Genomic DNA, 20,011 nt, shown 5'->3' on the forward strand with positions numbered 1-20,011 from the left:
AAAGGAGACCAAGATGAACATGAGCTAGAAATGTGCCCTTGAGGCAAAGAAGGCTTATCCTGGGCTGTATCAGGAAGAGTGTTGCCAGCAGGTTGTGGGAGGTGATACCACCACTTTGTTTAGCATTGGTGAAGACACACTGGTTCTATGTGAGCAGTGAGGTTGGATAAGATGACCTCCAAAGTTGCCTAACAACCTCAACCATGATGTCACTTTGTGATCCTATGAAAATAGATTTTTTTTTTTTATTTTTTTTTATTTTTTTTTCCACAGAAAAGGTAGGGTATGAGAAACTTGCTGGGGGAGCTCATGTGATATTGACTAAGAGCAAGGTGTACAATTACAATAACAGCTGAAATTGAAAATTAATTTGGAAGGCAGAAAGGGACAGTTGTGCTATGCTGTCAGATGTGCTGTGCTTATTACCTACCCAGAAATGGAGAGAACAGGGAAGAGTTAGTACAGTCCAATTTGGAAGTCTGGAATGCTAATATAGTAGTGTGAGGAGGTAGATGTAGTAGGTGCTAGATTACTGTTGCAGGTAATAAGAATAGCAGGGACAATGTGTTAGGAAGAGCTCCCAACACCCAATCCACTAATACCTATGGTGGTAGTAGCTGCCTGCCTCTGACTCACACTCTGAGTTTCACCTTCAGCCTCTGAAAGAATCTGCCAATTGTATGAAGATAGTATTGGACATTAAGGCAAAATTTCCAAATAGTGTTATGATGCTGTGCCACTAGATCATAAGCTCCTCTGGCAACATATTTTAGCAGAATTCCTGCAGCCACAGGGAATTCGTACTTTTTCTTACATTTGCTCTTTAAGACCTAAGAGTCAGACATGCAGTTTGAATTTTGAGATACTTTTCAGTTTGCATCTTCACTGTGAACTAGCTGCTTGACATCATCCTAAGCAAGATACAAATTATACACATACTCAGAATTTGGTTACTTCTTGGTTTCTTCTAAACATAAGGTTTGCCTTTATATTTTTTTTCCCTTGGAGCTTTTAACTCTAGCTATCCAGATTCTGAGAGATAAAAGAGTGTCTGGAGCTCCTCCAAGTTTGGGACTGGAGATGCATGAAAGTATAGGGGATGGGGAACACAGGGATGTGGTCCCTGCTGGATGCTATGGTGAAGACAGCAGGAACTCCTATGTGAAGGGTTTGGTGTTTCAGTGAAATGAAACCCATGTGTTCAGTACATCTAAGGTAGCTACTGCTGCTGTCAAGTTTACTCACATTTTGCAGAGCCTCAGTAGATCTGCTGGTACTGAAGGGTCTGTGACCAAATACCAGAGTACTGGCACAAGGTAACAGAATACAAATGAAAGTGGTTTAAAAAAAAAACCAAAAAACCACACAACAAACTTTTGTTTGCAGTTTTTTTTTTAATGCATCAAGTAGAAGGAAATAGAATTCTTTGCGAGAGTATTCTCTTATTTATAGAGACACACATTCCAGTATCTTTCTCTTCCAAAGACAGAAAAAAATTGTACTTTTTTCCTAATATTATTCAAGTTTTTTGCAACATAAAAAGATACATATTTTGGAACGTGCACTAAAAGATGTACAATGAAGAACATAGGGAAAACTTGGCTGTTTGCTGTCCCATGCAATTACCAGATGTTTGTCATGGTAACCCTTGAAAAGCTCTGACCAGAAAAGCATTCTTAGGAGGCTGGAAAGCATGCCAGCTGGCCACGTAAAGCCTGCAATATCCAAAATAATTTGGATCACCACCTGTTGCTACTTAAAAAAAAAAAAAAAGCCTGAAAGAAGACAATCCCTAAAATAAGCTAAAATCATACACATAGTATCTATCTAATAATGCTATGATTTTTTGTCCACTTTTTTCCTATTGCTGTGATACCTGTAGATATCTAGAGTTAATAGATTGACTCACAGAATTTCTGCTTAATTCTGTGAAAAGCTTAATTGGAATCAGTTTTTTTTAATGTCTTTTTAAGTAGGATTTTGAGAGGTTGGGGAACTAGCTGAACTTCTAATGGAGCATATATCCTGATATTTTGGAAAAGTTGAACAAGAAAACAATTAAGAAAATAGAATCCAGTGTATTGGTTATTACTGTGGCTGCACTAGCACAAGGAAAAGGGCACTACTCTATGACTGAGACATTGCTTTATACTGCTGTGGTGTAACAGAGAAAAGATCAGTGAAAACCTTGGAATCCTGTTAGCCCTTACATATCTATTTATAGGTGAAATATTCAAGTTATTGGTCACAAATACAGAGGTGTTTATTTTGAAAGGAAGTTTTTTTGCAGTGTTTTAATAGGAGACTCTTCTGTGAAGAAGACCCCATTGAGGAAATAAATGATCTTTTACAGGCCCTGGCAATGAGGTCTTAAACATTTAGAAGTAGTCCTGATGACCAGTGCTCTACTTAAGGAAGAATGGTGAACCTGAAGACACCTTTGGGAGGGACAGTGTTTATTTTTCTCACGAAGAATTTTCTTTCACATGATACTGATGTATCTTACAAGTACAAGATTAAAGAGAATTTTTTCCTCAAATTCTCTGTGAAAAGGCACTCAGAAAAAAAATCTCCCTGAAATTTGCAAACAGTACAACTGGGACTCAAGGCTAAGTTGTAGGAGAACTTTACACAATGAATAATGTTGTGTGGAAGCCTAACTGAGGAGGAGAATGCTGTGGAGACTGAGGTAGCTAGTATTCTCCTTTGCTGTAAATAGGAAGCTTGAACAGAGGCAGGTTATTCAATAGACCAAATGTGACCATTGTTTACTGAAAGTCTCTGAATATTCTTGTGAAAAAATGAAGTTCAAGAATGTTTTTACATAGTCAAAGTAATTGGCTATCTTCATAAGATGCTTCTCTTGAACTGTAGTGTTCTCATAAGTTGGGTTATTTTAGCAGTTTCAAGATAGAACTTGTCTGAGTTGAAGTGTCTGGTTACTGTATGCTCAAAAGGTCTGTTAATATCAGTAGTTTTGTTATACAGTATACAGTAAAGCTCAGAGTTAGGCTGTGTAAAATGATGTCTTTTCATGCATTCAAAAGTGTCTTTTAGAAGAGATAGCAATTAGATCAGTTACAAAGTAATGTTTTTGTTTAAGTATGTCTGTTTCACCTGGGTGAATGAAACCAGCTTGGCATTTAGTGCATTCTTACACACGCATATGTGTCTAGAACAGAACAATATGGTATAAAAATTTAGAGCTATCTGCACATAGGTTCAATCAATTGAATTTACACAGCTTCTGTGATTTTACTGGCCAGGAAAACATGTATATCGCAGGAGTTGGCAGGAGATTTTACTGTTTCAAATTTGTTCCTGGTTCTAGCATACTTTAAAAAAAAAGAATATATGACATCTGCACTATGGTGAAGTATGGGAATTTGTTTTGTAAGAAGGGTAGGTTGACAGCATTCATGATAAAGACAAAAGAAGAATATAGTTTATTATAAGACTGTTTTAAAATAATACCTCAAAGGTATAAAAACAAACTTCTGAAATGAGGTATACATATGTAAGTGACAGCTCTGAATGGTGTTTGAACTTGTATTAAAATGTCTTTTAATATTGAGGAAACACTAAATAATTTTTTTAACATTAGTTTTATGCTGTCTGCAAGGCTATTGTAGTTCTTTACAATCATGTGGTGCTTTTTAGGTGGATAGTAATCTTCAACTCATTAAAAACATTATTATTTTTAAATGGCCCAAGTGTGCACAACTATTTGAAACTTACTCTACAATGCTTCTTGCAATATTAACATGAAAAGTAATAAATTAATTTCTTGCATTAGTTTTAAATCTGTTCCTTCCTTTAGACTATTTTAACACAGATAGGTAAGAAGTTATATACAGTTATAGAACAGAGAGAGAGATTTTTCACTTTGGAATGTTTGGATATTGTCTTTCTTGACTTACCATGTACAATAAATTAATGTATGGAGTAGAAATGTAAATAGGCAACAAAGGTTAAATATTCAGATTTGGGTGTGAGAAAAGCAAGCAATAATTGTTTATGTCATGATTCCACATACTGCATCTTCATTTGATATAAATAACTTGAGGGAGATTTATAAATCCTCATGGAGCAGACTTTCACAACAGCTTCCCCTTAGCTAACTGATAGGCATCACAGCTCCTCCTTTCTAATTATTAATGATGTTTCTATTCCTGTGAACTAAACAAGGCCAAAGCATGGATTTGGTCATTGTCCTGAGGCAGTTTTGTCTGTTCATTTTATTTTTAGTCATTAATTTTCTTCAACGTCTTCCAGTTTTGACAAAATCCTACTGCTGATATATTTAAAACTTAATTTGTGGATTTGCCTTAGTGAATTTATAGACTAAGAAAAACATGATACCAGGAGGATTTCATGAAAATGGCAGTAAAAGAGGTAATTTTTAGTTGGTGTTAATAACACAGAAACTTCTCTGTAGGTGTGAACGTCGTTTTGAAGGGCACAGTAGCCACTGCTACCCATGTGGAATTGCAGTATCTCCCTGTGGATGCTTTATAGCCAGTGGATCAGATGACAAATACGTAAGTAGTTTTTGCTTATTTTCCTCCTAAACTACCGGAACTACTCATACTGTATCTAAAAGAGCCTTTTCAAAGTGTTCTAGGATTCATCTTAATCTGCATTACTGGAATCTATGGTACTTCTGTATAGTTCATTCACATGTAGCAGTTACATATGATTCATGATAATTTTGTCTGAAAAATCCCAAAGCAGCTAAATCTTAGTACTCAAAGTAATTGTTAAAAGATTGTTTCTATAATAGTAGGTTTCCATGATATTTGACTCTGGATTGTCATGTGCCGTCAAAGATGAGGAGAATGGTGTTCCCTATAGCACAGTTTTATGTGTCATATAGCTATCTGACCAGTAGGAACTCCGTAGCAAATACTTGGCAAATACAAATTAATTTACTTAAGCTCCCAAATACAGGGTGATGAATTTTTTAGTATGGCTTTCTTATGAACCAATCAGCTGAATAAAAAATGAGAAGTCATTCAACTGGAATTAGAGCTTTCTGGACCCTTTCTGTGTTTGCTCTCTCTCCAGACAGGTTCTCTTCTGAATCAATGTCAATAATATTTAAATTATTTAGAAATGAATCCTGAGTACATGTGTATTGCTACCTTTTTGAGTTTTTAACTCAGTAATGCCTGCATTGTTGGCAGAATGTTTGTCTTGATGTTTGTGAAGAGATGGAAGATTGCTAACTTGTACTATAGGCCTTTGAAACTGGACTGAGGTTGGGTTCATTGCAAACACATCCTTTTAAAACAGCTGGGTAGGAATGCTGTTGAAATTTATTTGAAGTATTTCTAGTTTAATCATCAGAACATGATACAGAGTTTCTGGTCAACTTCAAATTCAGAACAAGAGGAATTTTTTCTTCTGGCTAGTTTTGGTAACGTGTGAAAGTTAGAGATTTTATTGGCATATTGCTGGATGTTTGACAATAGGTGTTGTGTTCTTGACATTTTCATGATTAAACATATTTTTCAAGTTTCTGGTAAATAGCATTTCAAAATGTAGAATAATACAATACAATACAAAAGAAAGGCTTTTTGCTATATCTTTGAAGAAATGCATATAATATTAATCTCAGGTCATGATATATATGATATACTAATATATTTATTTGAGGTTACTAATTAAGCTTTTGAATTGTTTAAAAATAGGTGTGCAGTCACAAGACCTTTTTGTCTTCTCTTTTGCACTATGATATTTGTTTGGAATTAGGGCTGATTCAAGAAAAGAAAGCGTGATTTTGTCCTTACTTCAAATTCTTGGCACATGGTGGGTCATCAAAGGAAGCTGAATAGCTGGCAAGCATCCTGCTCCATTTGGCATGTGGTCCCTGGTGGGCACAGTGCCAGTCAATACTTTTTAGTGTGGCTCCTGGGTTGGGATTTTGGATAATTTGCATCCTATGTCGGTAGAGAACTTCCATTGTTCTTCTTGTCCCCACAGGAAAACTGAGTCAAGTTTTGGACTCTTGCTTATACTGTACTTTTAGGATAAAATGCAGTTTTGGGGCATTTTTTAGGAGGCTTCCCTTTGAAGTGTTGAGGCTGGATATATTTTTGTGCTTCCTTTTGAAACAGAAAATTGAATGCTGTACTGAATAGTCCATCCGTATTTTTCAACTAATTCTGACAAAGTATTCTGACAAATGGCTTAATGTGTGACTGGAACAGTTTTAATAGTATCAAGAAGTCTCATATTTCTGAAGATTACATGAATGAATGTCTACTGGAATAAGCTGCATAGAAAATCAGTAGTGTGGATACAAAGCATTCTCTCCAAAGAAAGCATTCTGGAAACAGGTTATGTACCTTTTCACTGAGAAGCAACTGCATTTTCAGTCATCTTGGAGTTTACTTTATCAAGTGCAATTCTTGCACCCTGTAGTTAACAAATGTGATTGATTTTAAAGCCAAAAGAGGCATAATTGGAATATAATTGAGAGATGTTGACCCTAAACTGCCTTTTGTATTTCACAATATCTGAAGTATTTGACAGAGAGGAATATGTTGTCTACACATTAATAGCAAAATCACATTCCTACAGGACATAGAAACAGCAAACCAAAACATGTTATTGTAAAAAAAGAGATGAAAATTCTGTTTGCCTTTTCTGTCTACCTACTTTGAGGGTGTATGACCTATTTTATATAAGAGCTTGATGTAGCTTCTCTGTGGCTGAAGTAGCCATGTGGTTTTATTTGAACTGCTCTGGTGTGTGTTAGTGTGAGATTTGTACATACTGTAAGTTAGAGTTGAAAGTGTTTCCCTAACTGATTACTCCAACTTCCTTAAGAGAACCTTTGCCAAGACCTGTGTAGGACCTGAGAGTCTGAAAAGCAGGTAACCAGAATCCTGGTTTTGGACTGTGATTGTCCTTGATTAGTTGTGACTAGAAAATATAAAATGCTAATACTTCTAATGCATACTAAATAGCCTAAGGTTACAAGTGAATTTAGTTGACTTTTGCTTAACTGAATACACATAATATTGTAATTTCTAACCATTTTACAAGTGGACAGGTTTCTTACTATCAGTATTATCAAGGACATTGGACCTTAATATACTTTAATTGGGTTTAGATTTCCATTTTGCTGGACTCTGTACAAAACTGTTTACCTAAAAGTTTGACTAAAGCACTTTCAGTGTAAAAATACAAGAAATATCTGGACAGTGTGAAATGCTACTTTTTATAATAAAAAAACCTAATTTTCTTTCTGTGCCATGTAGTTCTAGTTAGCTGTTTTACTTTATGTCTAGTTAGCCACTTAATTTTTGTCTTTGAAGACCTTAGGGCTCTCTGAATAAATTCCAAGTTTCCAGGAATGAAGAAATAAATATTTGTCTCTTTAATTACTTTCAGACTCATTCTTGCTAGCTCTCTTTGATCTGTAGACTCTAAGAGGTACATTTTGACCCTAGTGCTGAAATTGGATTTTCTAATATAAAACTCTTTGTCCATGCCAAATCTCAAAGCCTGTGTTCACATAGATTGACCCATATCACAAACTCAGAAGTTTTTTAGTATAGAAGGTTGCTGCATGAATAACAAAAAATACATGGGTAATGGATGGACGTTCTCTTCCCTTCTTTTTTACACTTTTCAAAAAAGTCTAGGATTTTGCTTACAACATTGTCTTTGAAACACATTCTAAATCCAAGGTTAAATTTATGCCTTCCAACTGTGAAGGCACCAAAGCTTGAAGCAGTAGCCCATTGGCCTGCATCATTGAAAGGAGTAGCAGGAGACAAGATAAAGCAATTTGATTCTTATACATAGCATCAGTCTAAAAACCACTTGTGAGCCTCTGAATATTAACCTTCATGCAAAATTTGTTTTAGAGTATGTTCTCATTATGCAAGTGATGCTGGAAAGTGATGCTGGTCTGGGGGCAAATCCAAAGCGTTTTGCAAACCTGTGAGTGGTGGCTGGATGCAAACCCAGACCTGATATTGTTTGCAGATTGAGTGATTTTCAGATACAAGATTCTGTATCAGGCATAACACAAACTGTAGAATTTGTTTATAGTTGACACCTTAGTTTAAGTAGCTACCGAGATTGATATTCCAAATAAAATATCAGTGCTGCTGAGCAATATACTATAATGTTTTACTACCAGAAAAATACATTTGGGAGTTGGGCTGCCTGCATTCTTTTGTTCTGTACATCTAAATTTCTTTCACTGCACTACTTCCTAATGTAATCATTGCCAAGAAGATTGTATTTCTCAACCCCCATAAATATATTATTATTCACTTAGTCTGTCAGTTCTGAATTATAAAGTGGAGATTAGCAATGGTATCTTTCTTCTCTCCTCTTGTCTGAGAGTTTAGATGAGGCCTGTCTCAGTTTGTTACTGATGTGATCAGCTATTTTCATGAAATACTTCCATCCTGGTTTGTCTGTGGTGTGATAAACTTAAAAACTGCATCTTAGGTTAAAAATGGCATAAAATGATACCAAAAGATACCAAAAGAAGAAAGACTTCAGGAAACCCCATATGCGAATGATAAAATTGTGTGGTCAATTTTCTCCCTTTTATAGCCCACTTCGTTAGAACTTTTTAGGTACTAATAATGTTAGGTAAAAGACTACAAATGAGGGAGTTGGCAAAGATATTCTGACATAGTTGTATGTAAATGGAAGAGATAGGACTAGTTAATAGTCTAGAATGCTTTGTTCCATATCTCTTGGGAGGATATCTTGGAGGCATCACTGTGGTTTAAATTAGGTATATTTAATATATGATAAAGTATGCTTTAATAATTTATTTGGAGAAAAGAGGAGGATATTTTCTTTACTGGAAAATTACTTTTAGAAATGTATGATACTGGGTATTGTATTGTATTTGTTGTCTTGGTCTACACTTCATACTAGAGGGCTTGCAGAACAGAATGTATTATATGAAGCAGTGGTAGCCACTATCTGAAGTATTTTGGTTTTCAGTGTGATTGGTATTCCAGTAATATATTAGTCAAGTTTTATCTTATGTGTCTATACTGGTTAACTAAGATAGGCTTTAACAGGAAACATCTGGAGAAAACAGCATTAGTAATGTTTATTGTGGAGAAGGCAGGACTGACATTACTTGGCAAAACTAAATCCATAGCAGAGAATGAATGACAGACTGTGACAGCTTCTCTGCCAGCTATTGATGGAGAACATCTACCGCTTTCCAAAGAGAAGCACAGTTTTGTTTTAGTCTTGAACCTGAGGTTTTTGGATTCCTTGGTAGTGTGGTTGGCTTTTAGGCCCCTTTTCCTAGAAGTGGACAGAGAAATATTGCTTTCTTGATCATACAGTCATGACTTTGGGTATGCTGTTATTTCACTGTCTCTTTGGGTGTATCTTTGAAGATGACTGAAAATCTTTGCCTTTGTTGTTTATTTTATGAACCATAGAGTTATGTGAGTATGAGCACATTAATTATTTTTTTGTGTTTTTTGGTTAGTTCAGGCTATTGCTTATCTAGGCTACTATGCCTCAGACCTGACCACCACAAAACTGATTAGCAGCTGAGAGAGGTGGAAGATTTTCTGGTGGCTATAGATGTATTCTTTTACTTATTTAACTTAGTTTACTATTTAACTTATTTTACTATTTAACTACTACTGAACAATTTTTTTTTCTTTCAAACTGAATTTGAAACACAGTAACACTTTGTTACTGTGTTAACATTGAACTTTGCTGATGTTTTTGAGAGATAGGAGGAAGTGTGAGAAATTAGCCTTTTTGGTTAAGAAAATTAATTTTATAAAAGATACCCCATGTTCAACTACAGTCAAAACAGGAAGCTGAAGTAGATATGAATACCCAATGTTCATTTTGGAATGCATACAGCAGTGAGGTGCTAAAAGTGGATATATATAGTTTTATATCCCCAGGGTTTGTGTTTTCTATATGTGTACCTCTTGGTCTCAATTCTTGACAGTAGTTGAATTTTGGGTATGATTAGTACATCTGGTACAAAAATTTGGTTGACGGTCCTTTGCAGCATCTGAATCTTTCAGTACTGCTGTCAGTCAACACCAGCACACAAACCAGAAATGCAATTATTGGTACTGTTGATACAGAGAAGAATCCTAGCAGCAGTCAGAAAAGAGCCAAAATGGGTGTGATACAACCATGCTGCTTCATAGTGAGATGTGAATTCTTAGGATAAAGTCTTCAACTTATAATTCTGTACTCTGGCAACACTACGTGTTTTCCAAAAGTAAAGGCAACCTAAATTCAGTGGTGCATGGTGCTGCATAAATTTGATATTAAAACAAATAAATCCAATCACATACATTAGGCCTTAAAATTAGCAAATTAAATAGAAACTGAATTGGCACAAATTTCAGTTTGGAAGCTTCATAGAAGGGTGGCTTAGAGAGGGAAGTCAGATATGGTTTATGTAATTTTTTTTAGTGAGGAAAATTCAAATGTGTTATCTATAACTGCCAGAAGATTGAAAAATATCCCCTGCATCTTGAGAGATGACTGATATGTATAATATTAACTATTTTAATTATAAAGAGCATTAATAATATTCACTGTCACTCATTTTTTAGTTATGTCAAAGGAAATCATATGGAAACTGGGATCTTATAGAGGGAAGTTTCCTGTGAATACCAGAAAGACAGTCTCTAGAAGTATCATTAAAAGGGAAAGGGACTCTGAGAGGGTGTACTGTACTCAACATTTTGGTACCAGGCTTGATTAGACTTTCCATGCTATCATGTGGTAAGTGTATAAGATATCTTGGGACTGAAGAGCATTAATCAATGCTTAGGATGCTTGTGAAATCTGTTTTATTATGTGTGGATTTGGCACCAATACCTATAGTTAAGGTAGTCTAAGACTTTCCACTATAATTCTGTCTTTGGGCTGAAACTTTCAATGCTTGGTGTCTGCTTCAGGTTAATTGTTATTTTTCTTTAGTGTTAAGTAGTTCAGGAGCTTTTTTAGCTTGAAATTGAGGAAAAAGACATGGTTCAGTGGAATATGTGCCCCAGTATAAATAGGGAATGATGCAGTGCAAGTCAAACGCTTATATCATGTACTGCGGGATTATGCATCAAGTTTGATGGCGCTGATGGAAGCAAATGGCCAATAATGCCTTATTAATAACTGCAGATATCTTTTATAAAAACTTGTTAGATTACCAAGGGACTCTATCCCTCTAACATTTCTGTCTTCTGTAGCTCATTTGAAATATTAGGAAAAATAGTCACTGAAAAGTGATGACATTGGCCAATCCATGTAAAACATGTGAGGAAAACATCTCTATTTGTTTAAGGCCAAATTAGGTATCTTTCAATGTCTTTCTGTTTGCTTGTTAATTGTGTTCTTTTCCTGTGATCTGTTTGTAAAATACATGCTTCAGCTTAAAGCCACAGCAGCAGCAAAAGGTTTTCCTTGAAACTGGTGTTGCTTTTCTGATCCCTGTGCAAAAGCTGATAACAAGGAGAATTCTTCTGTTATTAGTCAAGTGTTTATGATTTACTTCCTTCTCTTTCCTATCCCATGAGGCTGTAGGAGTGTAAGTAGTTTGACACAAATGTTTATGGCCATGGGTTGGACTAGGGGGCAATGGGAACAGATGGGAATAAGTTTCCTTTGAAGTTAGAGAGTGAGAAAACAGAGGAAAGAATTTACAGTGAAACTCTGCAGATAAAGTGTCTATTTATCTAGCACACTCTGTCTACCAATGCAGTAGAATTAAGTAATTTTCCATTTGGATAGAAATTCCTCCACTCAAGGAAGGGCCTTTGCCCTTCTTCCCTATCTCTTGGTACAAGTCTAGGGAAGAAAGCAGAAGCTTGTGTATACTTGTAAGGTGCTAAATACACTGTCACAGTCTGGGTTACTGAAAACTGACTACTCCAAAAGTTCTTCAAATGTCTAGTTAAAGGAAATACAAGTAAGTATGTGGTTATGGGTCCAGGAAACTTCTTTGAAAGCTATTGGTAAATTATTTTTTATTTTTGGCTGACCCTCAGCAAGAATTGGAAAGGAAATACCAATATCTACTGAATCAGTATTTTTATTCGACAAAATTCATCTTAATATAAAAAAAGGGGGTTGACTTTGGCTGAAGTCTAAAACATTATAAGTACATATGCATTTTGGGTATTGCTGAGTGCTTCCTAGACTGTTTTGTTTTCTTTTTCATTACTTTTGGTTTGCTGAAAATCTGTTCTTCCTCTGTCATTGATTTAATATTTTCAAGCTTTTTTATTCTTCTGTGGCTAATGTTAATGGTATCATTTATAATTCAGTTTCTGTTTTTTTCTTTTTTTCTGTAGAGAAGACTATACTAAAATCTAGTAAGTATAGAATAGAAAAACCATTAGGATGACATCAGAAAATACAGCAAAACTAAAATGATGGCCGACTATAGCAGAAGAATGTTTATACTGGAATTATTCCTCTTCTTATGAGTGTTAGTTCTGTTAAAGTACAATTCTCTTTAGAGGTTATGTTGTGTTTTGTTTTTAAACTTTTGAAGTTTAAAATAAATGTACTTTCAATCTTTAACCAAGTTAACATTTATTCTCAGAATTCAGACTGTCATGGGCTAGTTTAAATATCTATGGTTAAAGCTACTTAAACAGAAGCTGGTTTTATCCACTTTTATGTGATGATGTTTTTCTTTTAATCAGATTTTATTGTCTTGCATGTCAAAATTGCTCAGAAAATTACTATTACTTTTCCTTTCAGTTATTGGAAGAGATGATAGCTGCCACAGCGCAATAAACTATTCTTGCATGTAGCTAGAGACTTTGACCCTTTTTCTGTTGAGCCATAACAAACACCTAAATATTTAGGATTTACAGGGCTAAGAATATGGTATTGGAAAGACATTTAGTAGTAGTTCCATTAGGATAGGTTATTAAGAGTGACATGCAATGGGCATGTTGTGTTCCCTGCCATGTTCTGTGTGTTTTGCCTAGCAGCTGTTCAACAGGAGCATAGAGTCTTTGTGGTAAAGGTCAGAGGAAAGGGCTTTCCCATATCTGGTCTTTCCCATGTTCTCCAATGCTTCAGTGGTTAGCTATGACTTTCCTCTGATCCAATGAATCTGCGACAATTTGGAAAAGTGCTGCATCCCAGCCTAATCTCTAGGTCAAGGCTAAGAATCATCTCTTGAAAGGTGGGAGGTAAGGGTTTGAATACTTTTTAGGCTGAGAAGTGTGACAACAGCACCAAATACACTCTTGCTAGATTATAATTAAGCTGCACAACTGCTTCACAGCATTTTTGAAAGAAAGGTATGAGCCAAATGGTTGATTTAGAAACTGTGTGGAATAGAATAAATTACCAGAATACCTGGGTTTAACAAATTTTAGAGGTTTTTTTTTTTTTTTAATAATGAAATATTATCACATCTATTTTACAGAGTGGAACAGGCACATAAAGATTAAGCCAAAAATGAACACGGTCCTTCCCAAATTAAACTGAGGACCTGGAATGGAAAACTAATTTTTACTGGAAAATTCTGGCAAAGTTCTCTAAGCTACTGGATTATGATGGAAAAATTTCAGCTTCACTAACCATGCCTCTCTGTGGGATGTTCTCTTGATTAAAAGATGTAGCATGTTTCTTTGTGAATCAGAGCATTTTGTATTCTTGATTCTTGCTGTCATTGACTTTGCCTCTACTTTGTTCCTCCTTCCATTAGAGGGAACTGAGGCCTAAAGAAGCTGACCTGGAATAGAGGCTAGACAGAATTAAAGGAATAAAATAGGTATTTATAAAAAGGCCTTCCAAGGATACGCCCTGGGCAATACAAGAGCTAAACAGATATGACAGTCATCACTATCTTAGAATTGATTTCTATAATTTGGGATAATTTAGTAAATGCTTAAATTAACTCAAATAAAAAAAAAAATTAGAAAGAAAAATGCACTCTTTCCCCTGTAAATAACTAAACTTTAGGTGTACTTCAAGAAGCAGGTAAAAAAATTACCCTTGAAAAATATATTTGAAATGATGTTCTTTGGAATTTAAATCCTTTCTTTAAAGTGAAATCTAATACCTTTCTAAGTTAGATAACTCCAATGATTAAAATTTTCTAACTTCTTTGTAGGCTGTATATTTAGTGTTCCTACACTATAATTTAATGCTTCAAGAATGTGGTTATTTTTTTAATACTGAAAATATCAACTCATTGTTTTTTAGGCTTACGTGTATGAAATGCGTTCAAGCACTTTTTTATGTAAACTGGGGAGACACACAGAATCTGTAATCAATGTTAGTTTTAATCCCTCATCTCCACAGGTAAGCCACTGCTATTTTTTCTCTTTGTAATGAAAACATGTAAAATAACTCAAAGGCCTGAAAGATTTTAAAAGCAACATTATTTTAATTATGCTGTGTCAGAATAGCTATTGAAATAGATTTATCACAATATTTTGAAAAACTATTACTGTTGTGCTTTGAGCCTTTTAGATATCTATAGGTGAAAAATACTTCAAAGAAGTTAGACATTATACAGTAACAACTTCTATTTGTTTAGTGATCATTGTACTACACTAACAGCATCACATCTCTGTGTTATGCTTTAATTGTAGTGCAGCAATATATAAAGAGGTTTGTTTTCTAAATTTTATTTTGACACCCAAGCTTCCCTGCAGCTAGTTTATCAAGTGAATTCTTTGTATGCTGTTTTTAATCTTATGGATTTACCTTCTTTGTTTTCATGTATTGAATTTGCATTGAAGCTTTATACTTTCTACTTTTTTTTCCTTACTTTAAATACACAACAATGGCCACTATATATATTTATATAAGAGTGGACAGTAGCTTCTGTTTACTTCACTGCGTCATCACCACTGATTATACTAGTTGCTATTAAAGATACTTAAGGAGTAAATAAAATTCTTTTACTTGTAGGAATATTGTTAACATTTATATATCTCCTTCCATTTGTAAATATAGATGTTAGCACTTCTGTGATTTTAGAATTTCTGGAAGTTTTATTCCCTATGTATATATTATTTGAACTGAGAAATTGTTGATTGCTGTCTTAGGGTGAACATGATGTATTTCTGGTCTTTGGATTTAGCAATGTTATATTCAATCAAATGGTATGGTTTATTAATTTTTTTGCCCTGAACATATTTTTGCAAAAAAGATATACTGTAAGAATAGAACTGACTGTAGCCTTGCAAAATTTTGATCTGTGGTCCAGCTGCTGGAATGCATTTTGGTGGAAAACATCTGATTAGAGTTCAATTGTCAAAAGTCTAGAGGCTCAATTGCAGTAGTAGCATGAATCAAGACTTGGAAATAATTAAGTTCAGGAAAATCAGTTGTTAATTAAGGGGACAGAATCTACAAATGGTTTAAAATAAACTTTGGCTGTGGCTCCAAGCCAGACTGGTATGAGAGTGCCTTGGGGCACAAACCCTTTAATACTAAATTTTATCAAACATAACACAGTCAGTTAAGTATTAGAGGTAGAGCCAAATCTGAAGTTCAAGAGCCACAAATCCTTTTCTTGAAGAGCTCTTTCCTGAGAAACAAGGCCTGTGGTCTTGAACCAGCTGATCACTCTCTCCATAGATACTGTTGGGGGAAAGATTTGAAAGACGGTTTTATGAGAAACACATTACTAAAAAGCAAGGAATGTGTAAAACTGATGCAAATTTACAGATAAAATGTAAATTTGATTTACTAAATAATTCTGCATGATATGCACTCCAAAATGCTTTCTAAGTAATTATTTTTGGGGGAGTTACAGAAACAAAAACGAAACAAAAAAACCCCCCAAAACTGACCTGGGCTTTCCAAAGTAGAATATAGCATGAAATTACATTCCAAGGCACCAGGATAAGCTGCTAAGCCATGAAATTATAAGCTTGTAGAGTAGAAAAGAAGAAAACCATAAATTAATCAGAAAAGAATAATCCCATACCTTGAAAGAAAGACTTTGTATTAGGCAGTCAGAGTTTCCAATACTGGAAAATTTTTGTACCCATTTCTACTACTGGTTAGGGATTTAAAATTTACTCTATTCTTGTTTCATCCAATGTTTGAATGAATGCAATTAAGATTTATATTGGGTTCTGAACAGCCACTGCATAAAGCCCCATTGCATTCAAAGGGAAACACTGGCATGAGAAAGAGAAATGGGTGAAAATAAGAAAGTGGCTGATGAGTGAAATTCAGATGTTATAGCTAAGTTTTTTGCTGTGGAAACATCCAGCCAAAAGTGTGGTGTTCTGTCAGTGCTCCAGTTCAATTGTTGCTTGCCCAGCACCTGTCCATGAGGTAGCTTATTCCAACCATTCTTATAATTCTCACTTGCATAAGTGTTCTTCCAGAAAAGAGGGAAAAACTGGATGGATATGATATTATTATAGGGGGCATTTTGCTTTCATCATATGGTATTCTGTGATAATTTATGAAATGATTGCTATGAAAGCTGGAGAAGGGAAATAAGTTAGAAAATTTGCATTTATTTTAATTTTCAAGATGATTTCTCAGTTTTAGCTCCTTATTGTCACTTTCTGGTTTTCGCTCATTTTTCAAAGCTTAAGTAGGGAAGAATGTTTATTTTACCAAAACCATTAATAGCATTTCAATCAATTTTAGAGAATATACATTAAGGGTTATTGCAACGTTTAACTATAATAACTGTAGTTATTAACTATAACACATTTGAGTAATTCTAAGTTAAAAAAGGGGTGAGTCTTATCTTCCAAATATGGAAACAATAAATAATCTCTGTGTTTTTGAAGCAGGATAAAAATAAATGAGGACACGATTCTCATCTGCTGGTTTTGTGAAGTTGAATATTGGTATATGCTGTCATGGAAGTTATTTTTTTGTGACAGAATCATGACTTTGAAATCCGTGTGCATTGCTAGCACCCTATTGATACAATGAGAGGTAGTTTCATGCTTTTGATGAGCTGATCCTGCAATGCAGTCGGTCATCTGGCCTGGCTGAGAACCTTCTGATACAGAGTATGATTGAAATTGAGGGACAAATCAGACATGACCGAGAAAGAGAGAGACTATTTAATGTTCTTCCTATTAAAAGAGGAGCCAGTATGTTCTCATGTGTCATGATACCAGTTCTTAAAGTCTCTGCTTATTTCACAAACCTTTTTTGTTGAATGTTCCTTATACAGTTTAGGAGAAATGCAGTCTTTGCAGGAAGACTGTCTTTGCCAAAGACTGTACTGTAGTTTATGTCTGGTAAGAAGATATTTCCTTTATCAACATTCAGCCAAAGGAGGCAGTTGCAATAAAAAAAAAAAAAAAAATAGAGTCTCCTGCAGACCTTTTCTGAGGATGAATGTATTTCTGTCCTTGTCTTGAACTATTACTCCAATCTGTGTACTCACATTTGGTTAATCTCAGTGAAGTGAATGAAGATAGGGAGTGGAAATTTCCTAAATTTAACAAACATACCAGTTTAATTTTCTATTCAAACTATTGAGGTATCAGTCTGATTAAATTTTATCAATATTTTATTTTTATTCACCATCATGTTCAATACCCTTCTCTTTTTCATCCTCAAATGTACAAATTTATTATGGTGGTATTATTAAAAAAAAGAAGGGACAGCAGTTAATGCAATTTGCCCTAATCTTTCATGGGTTGTTACCGATCAACTTGTAAATGGTTCCAAGATACTTGTATAAAGCCGTTCAAGGCAGCTGCATGTGCCCTTTCTTATTCTGTAAGACTCTAAGACTTAAGAGAGGTAGAAACTGGGGTAAAAAGAGCTCCTCAAAAGCTAACAGCACCTGGAGTATTGTTGAGCAAACAAATCATTGTAACATGAATTAAACTTTGGGGTTTTTTTAATGTAAGATGCTGCTTTAAAAAAAATATTAGCAGTCATTCACTGATACGACTGTGTAGTATACAAGCCTACCACACGTTAAAAATCTTGAGATAGTCTTCTGGTTTGGAGAAATGCATAACTGTTTAACTTTCAGACTTTCAACAGTTAAATGGATTTAGAAATTGAGTCAAAGCAGAGAAGAGTCAGTCTAAGTATCTTGGGGGAAAAGAAGATCTTCAACTCTACCCACCTTTGGGAGACTCTCAAAATGGGCTTGGTTTCCTACAGCATCTTGTTTTGCTGCTGCCTTTAAGCCAGTAGTTATGTTTGCAGATCTTGGCCCTTGCCATCTTAAAAACTGCTTTGACAGAAAAGAACGTAGAGTTTTGGGCTGTTCCACTCTCCTGCTTCAAGGGTGGTGGAGCCTGTGGATAACTAGGCTACTAGGGTGACACAGCGGATAGTCCTACTGAATGTATTCCAATCCCTGGGAATTCAAAATTGAGTTCATCACTGAACATGTATGTTGCTCTTTTTAGCAGAAAGATAATTTCATTTACAGTTTCTAACAAACTTCAATAATATTGTGTATCAATATATTAAAATATGAGTTGATGTTGTTTAATGCAAAAAATTATAACAAAAAATCCTTGCAAGTAAATATGAAAAACATATGAAGAAGGATGGCAGATTTTAAAAGAGAAAGGAAGAGCCTTCTATAAGCTAAAAAGAACAATGTAATTCAGTTTAATCATTGAATACTCCATGCATTTTAAATGTGTTGCCAGCAAAAAACAGCTGTACACTACATGATTGTAGATAAATATTCTTGCAGAGGCAAGCATCTGAATTCATAGCATATTTGTCATAAAATCTTTATGGTACTTCTTACAAGGGTAGATACTTTATTAAATGGCACTGCTAGGCTGAAAGGGCTGGTAGGGAACAATTGGTTACTCTGCTATTCAGTGTGAGTTTTGTTTACCAAATATCTAGACGGGCTTCCCTGTGGGCTGGAAAGAGAGAGGATTGGTTGGGAGTGGGAAGGAGAGGCACTAACTGTAGGTCATAGGGATAATCTGGGGAACAGACATCTTCTTGGAAACTGTCAGATAGAGAGTGAAGAGAGAATGGTGGAGACTAAGAACTGGAGGAAAAGAACATATGTATGGAGTGAAGTGATGGTGTTGGAGAGATTAACAGAGTGCCTAGAGGGAGGGAACGAAAGCCCTAAGTAAGAGATGGAAGCTGCAAGGTTAAGAATTATAGTTTCTGAATTTCTAGTTAAGCCTTGTTTCTGAAAGAGATAGGAAAAGTGAGATGCCTGTGACCTGGTTTTCAGAGCTGCTGAGAACCAGAGGTTGCTCTTAACAGTTCTGAAAATTGGTGTGTTCAGTGTCTCAGAAAAAACCCCATCTTTTCAAAGGAAATAAAGGGAAGCTTCCAGATGAGATAAACCTCACTTGTTCCCTTCACACACTGTATAACTGTCTTGTAAGAGCCAATAATACAATATTGAAAGGTATAAGCAAGTGAGCATCTGCTTTTCATGCTCCATGAAGAGGCATGTAGAAAAGTATTTTGTGAAGTGTTCTTTGAATACAGTCTCCTCCTCCATCCAGAGGAGCTGAAGTGAAGATTTGCCAAACAGGAAGAACTAAAGGACTAATGGTTAGGAGTTTGTTCAGCTACATTTTTTATAGAGAAATAGAATTTACAATTTAATTCTCTTATGTAGCACTTTAGAAAGCTGTCAAGGTATCTTATTTCTCTTTCTTGAAAAGTGTTTCATTTAACTCGCTCAACAGATAGCATTCATAGAATGCAGTTGAACATTTGCTGATACTAGAAACCATTCTGTGGGAAGTTCCAGTTCTAAAGTTTCCAGGCTTTTCATGTAGAACAGGTACAAAGCTTCTTCCTCCATTTCAATTAAAATTCAGGCATTTGCATTCCATGAAGATTCTCCCTTCTTACATAGTCTTTGAGAAATTTAAAGCCCAATTAATTGGCAGTCATGTTACAGACGTATAGTGGATGTATAACAAATCAGAGTTCAGCCATTAAAATATATTTCGGTGAAGTACAACCAAAATGAAGTGTGGAATAAGCTGCATTCTACATGAGCTTTTGGAAAAGAGAAAGCTAAGTCTTAGCTAACAGATTAAATATGAAAAGAAAAACA

At 35.1% G+C, this 20,011-nt stretch overlaps 1 protein-coding gene across 1 annotated transcript in view; it reads left to right on the top strand.

Moving 5' to 3' along the window:
- WDR27 (WD repeat domain 27) overlaps positions 1–20,011 on the top strand; it is a 91,503-nt gene that overhangs the window by 35,157 nt on the left and 36,335 nt on the right. The window contains exons 22-23 of the mRNA XM_053972410.1: positions 4,439–4,541; positions 14,206–14,304. Of these exons, the coding sequence (XP_053828385.1) occupies positions 4,439–4,541; positions 14,206–14,304 (202 nt within the window). The remainder of the gene's footprint in view (positions 1–4,438; positions 4,542–14,205; positions 14,305–20,011) is intronic.

The sequence above is a fragment of the Vidua macroura genome, chromosome 3 (assembly GCF_024509145.1).
Source record: "Vidua macroura isolate BioBank_ID:100142 chromosome 3, ASM2450914v1, whole genome shotgun sequence".
In the NCBI taxonomy this organism is placed as follows: domain Eukaryota; kingdom Metazoa; phylum Chordata; class Aves; order Passeriformes; family Viduidae; genus Vidua; species Vidua macroura.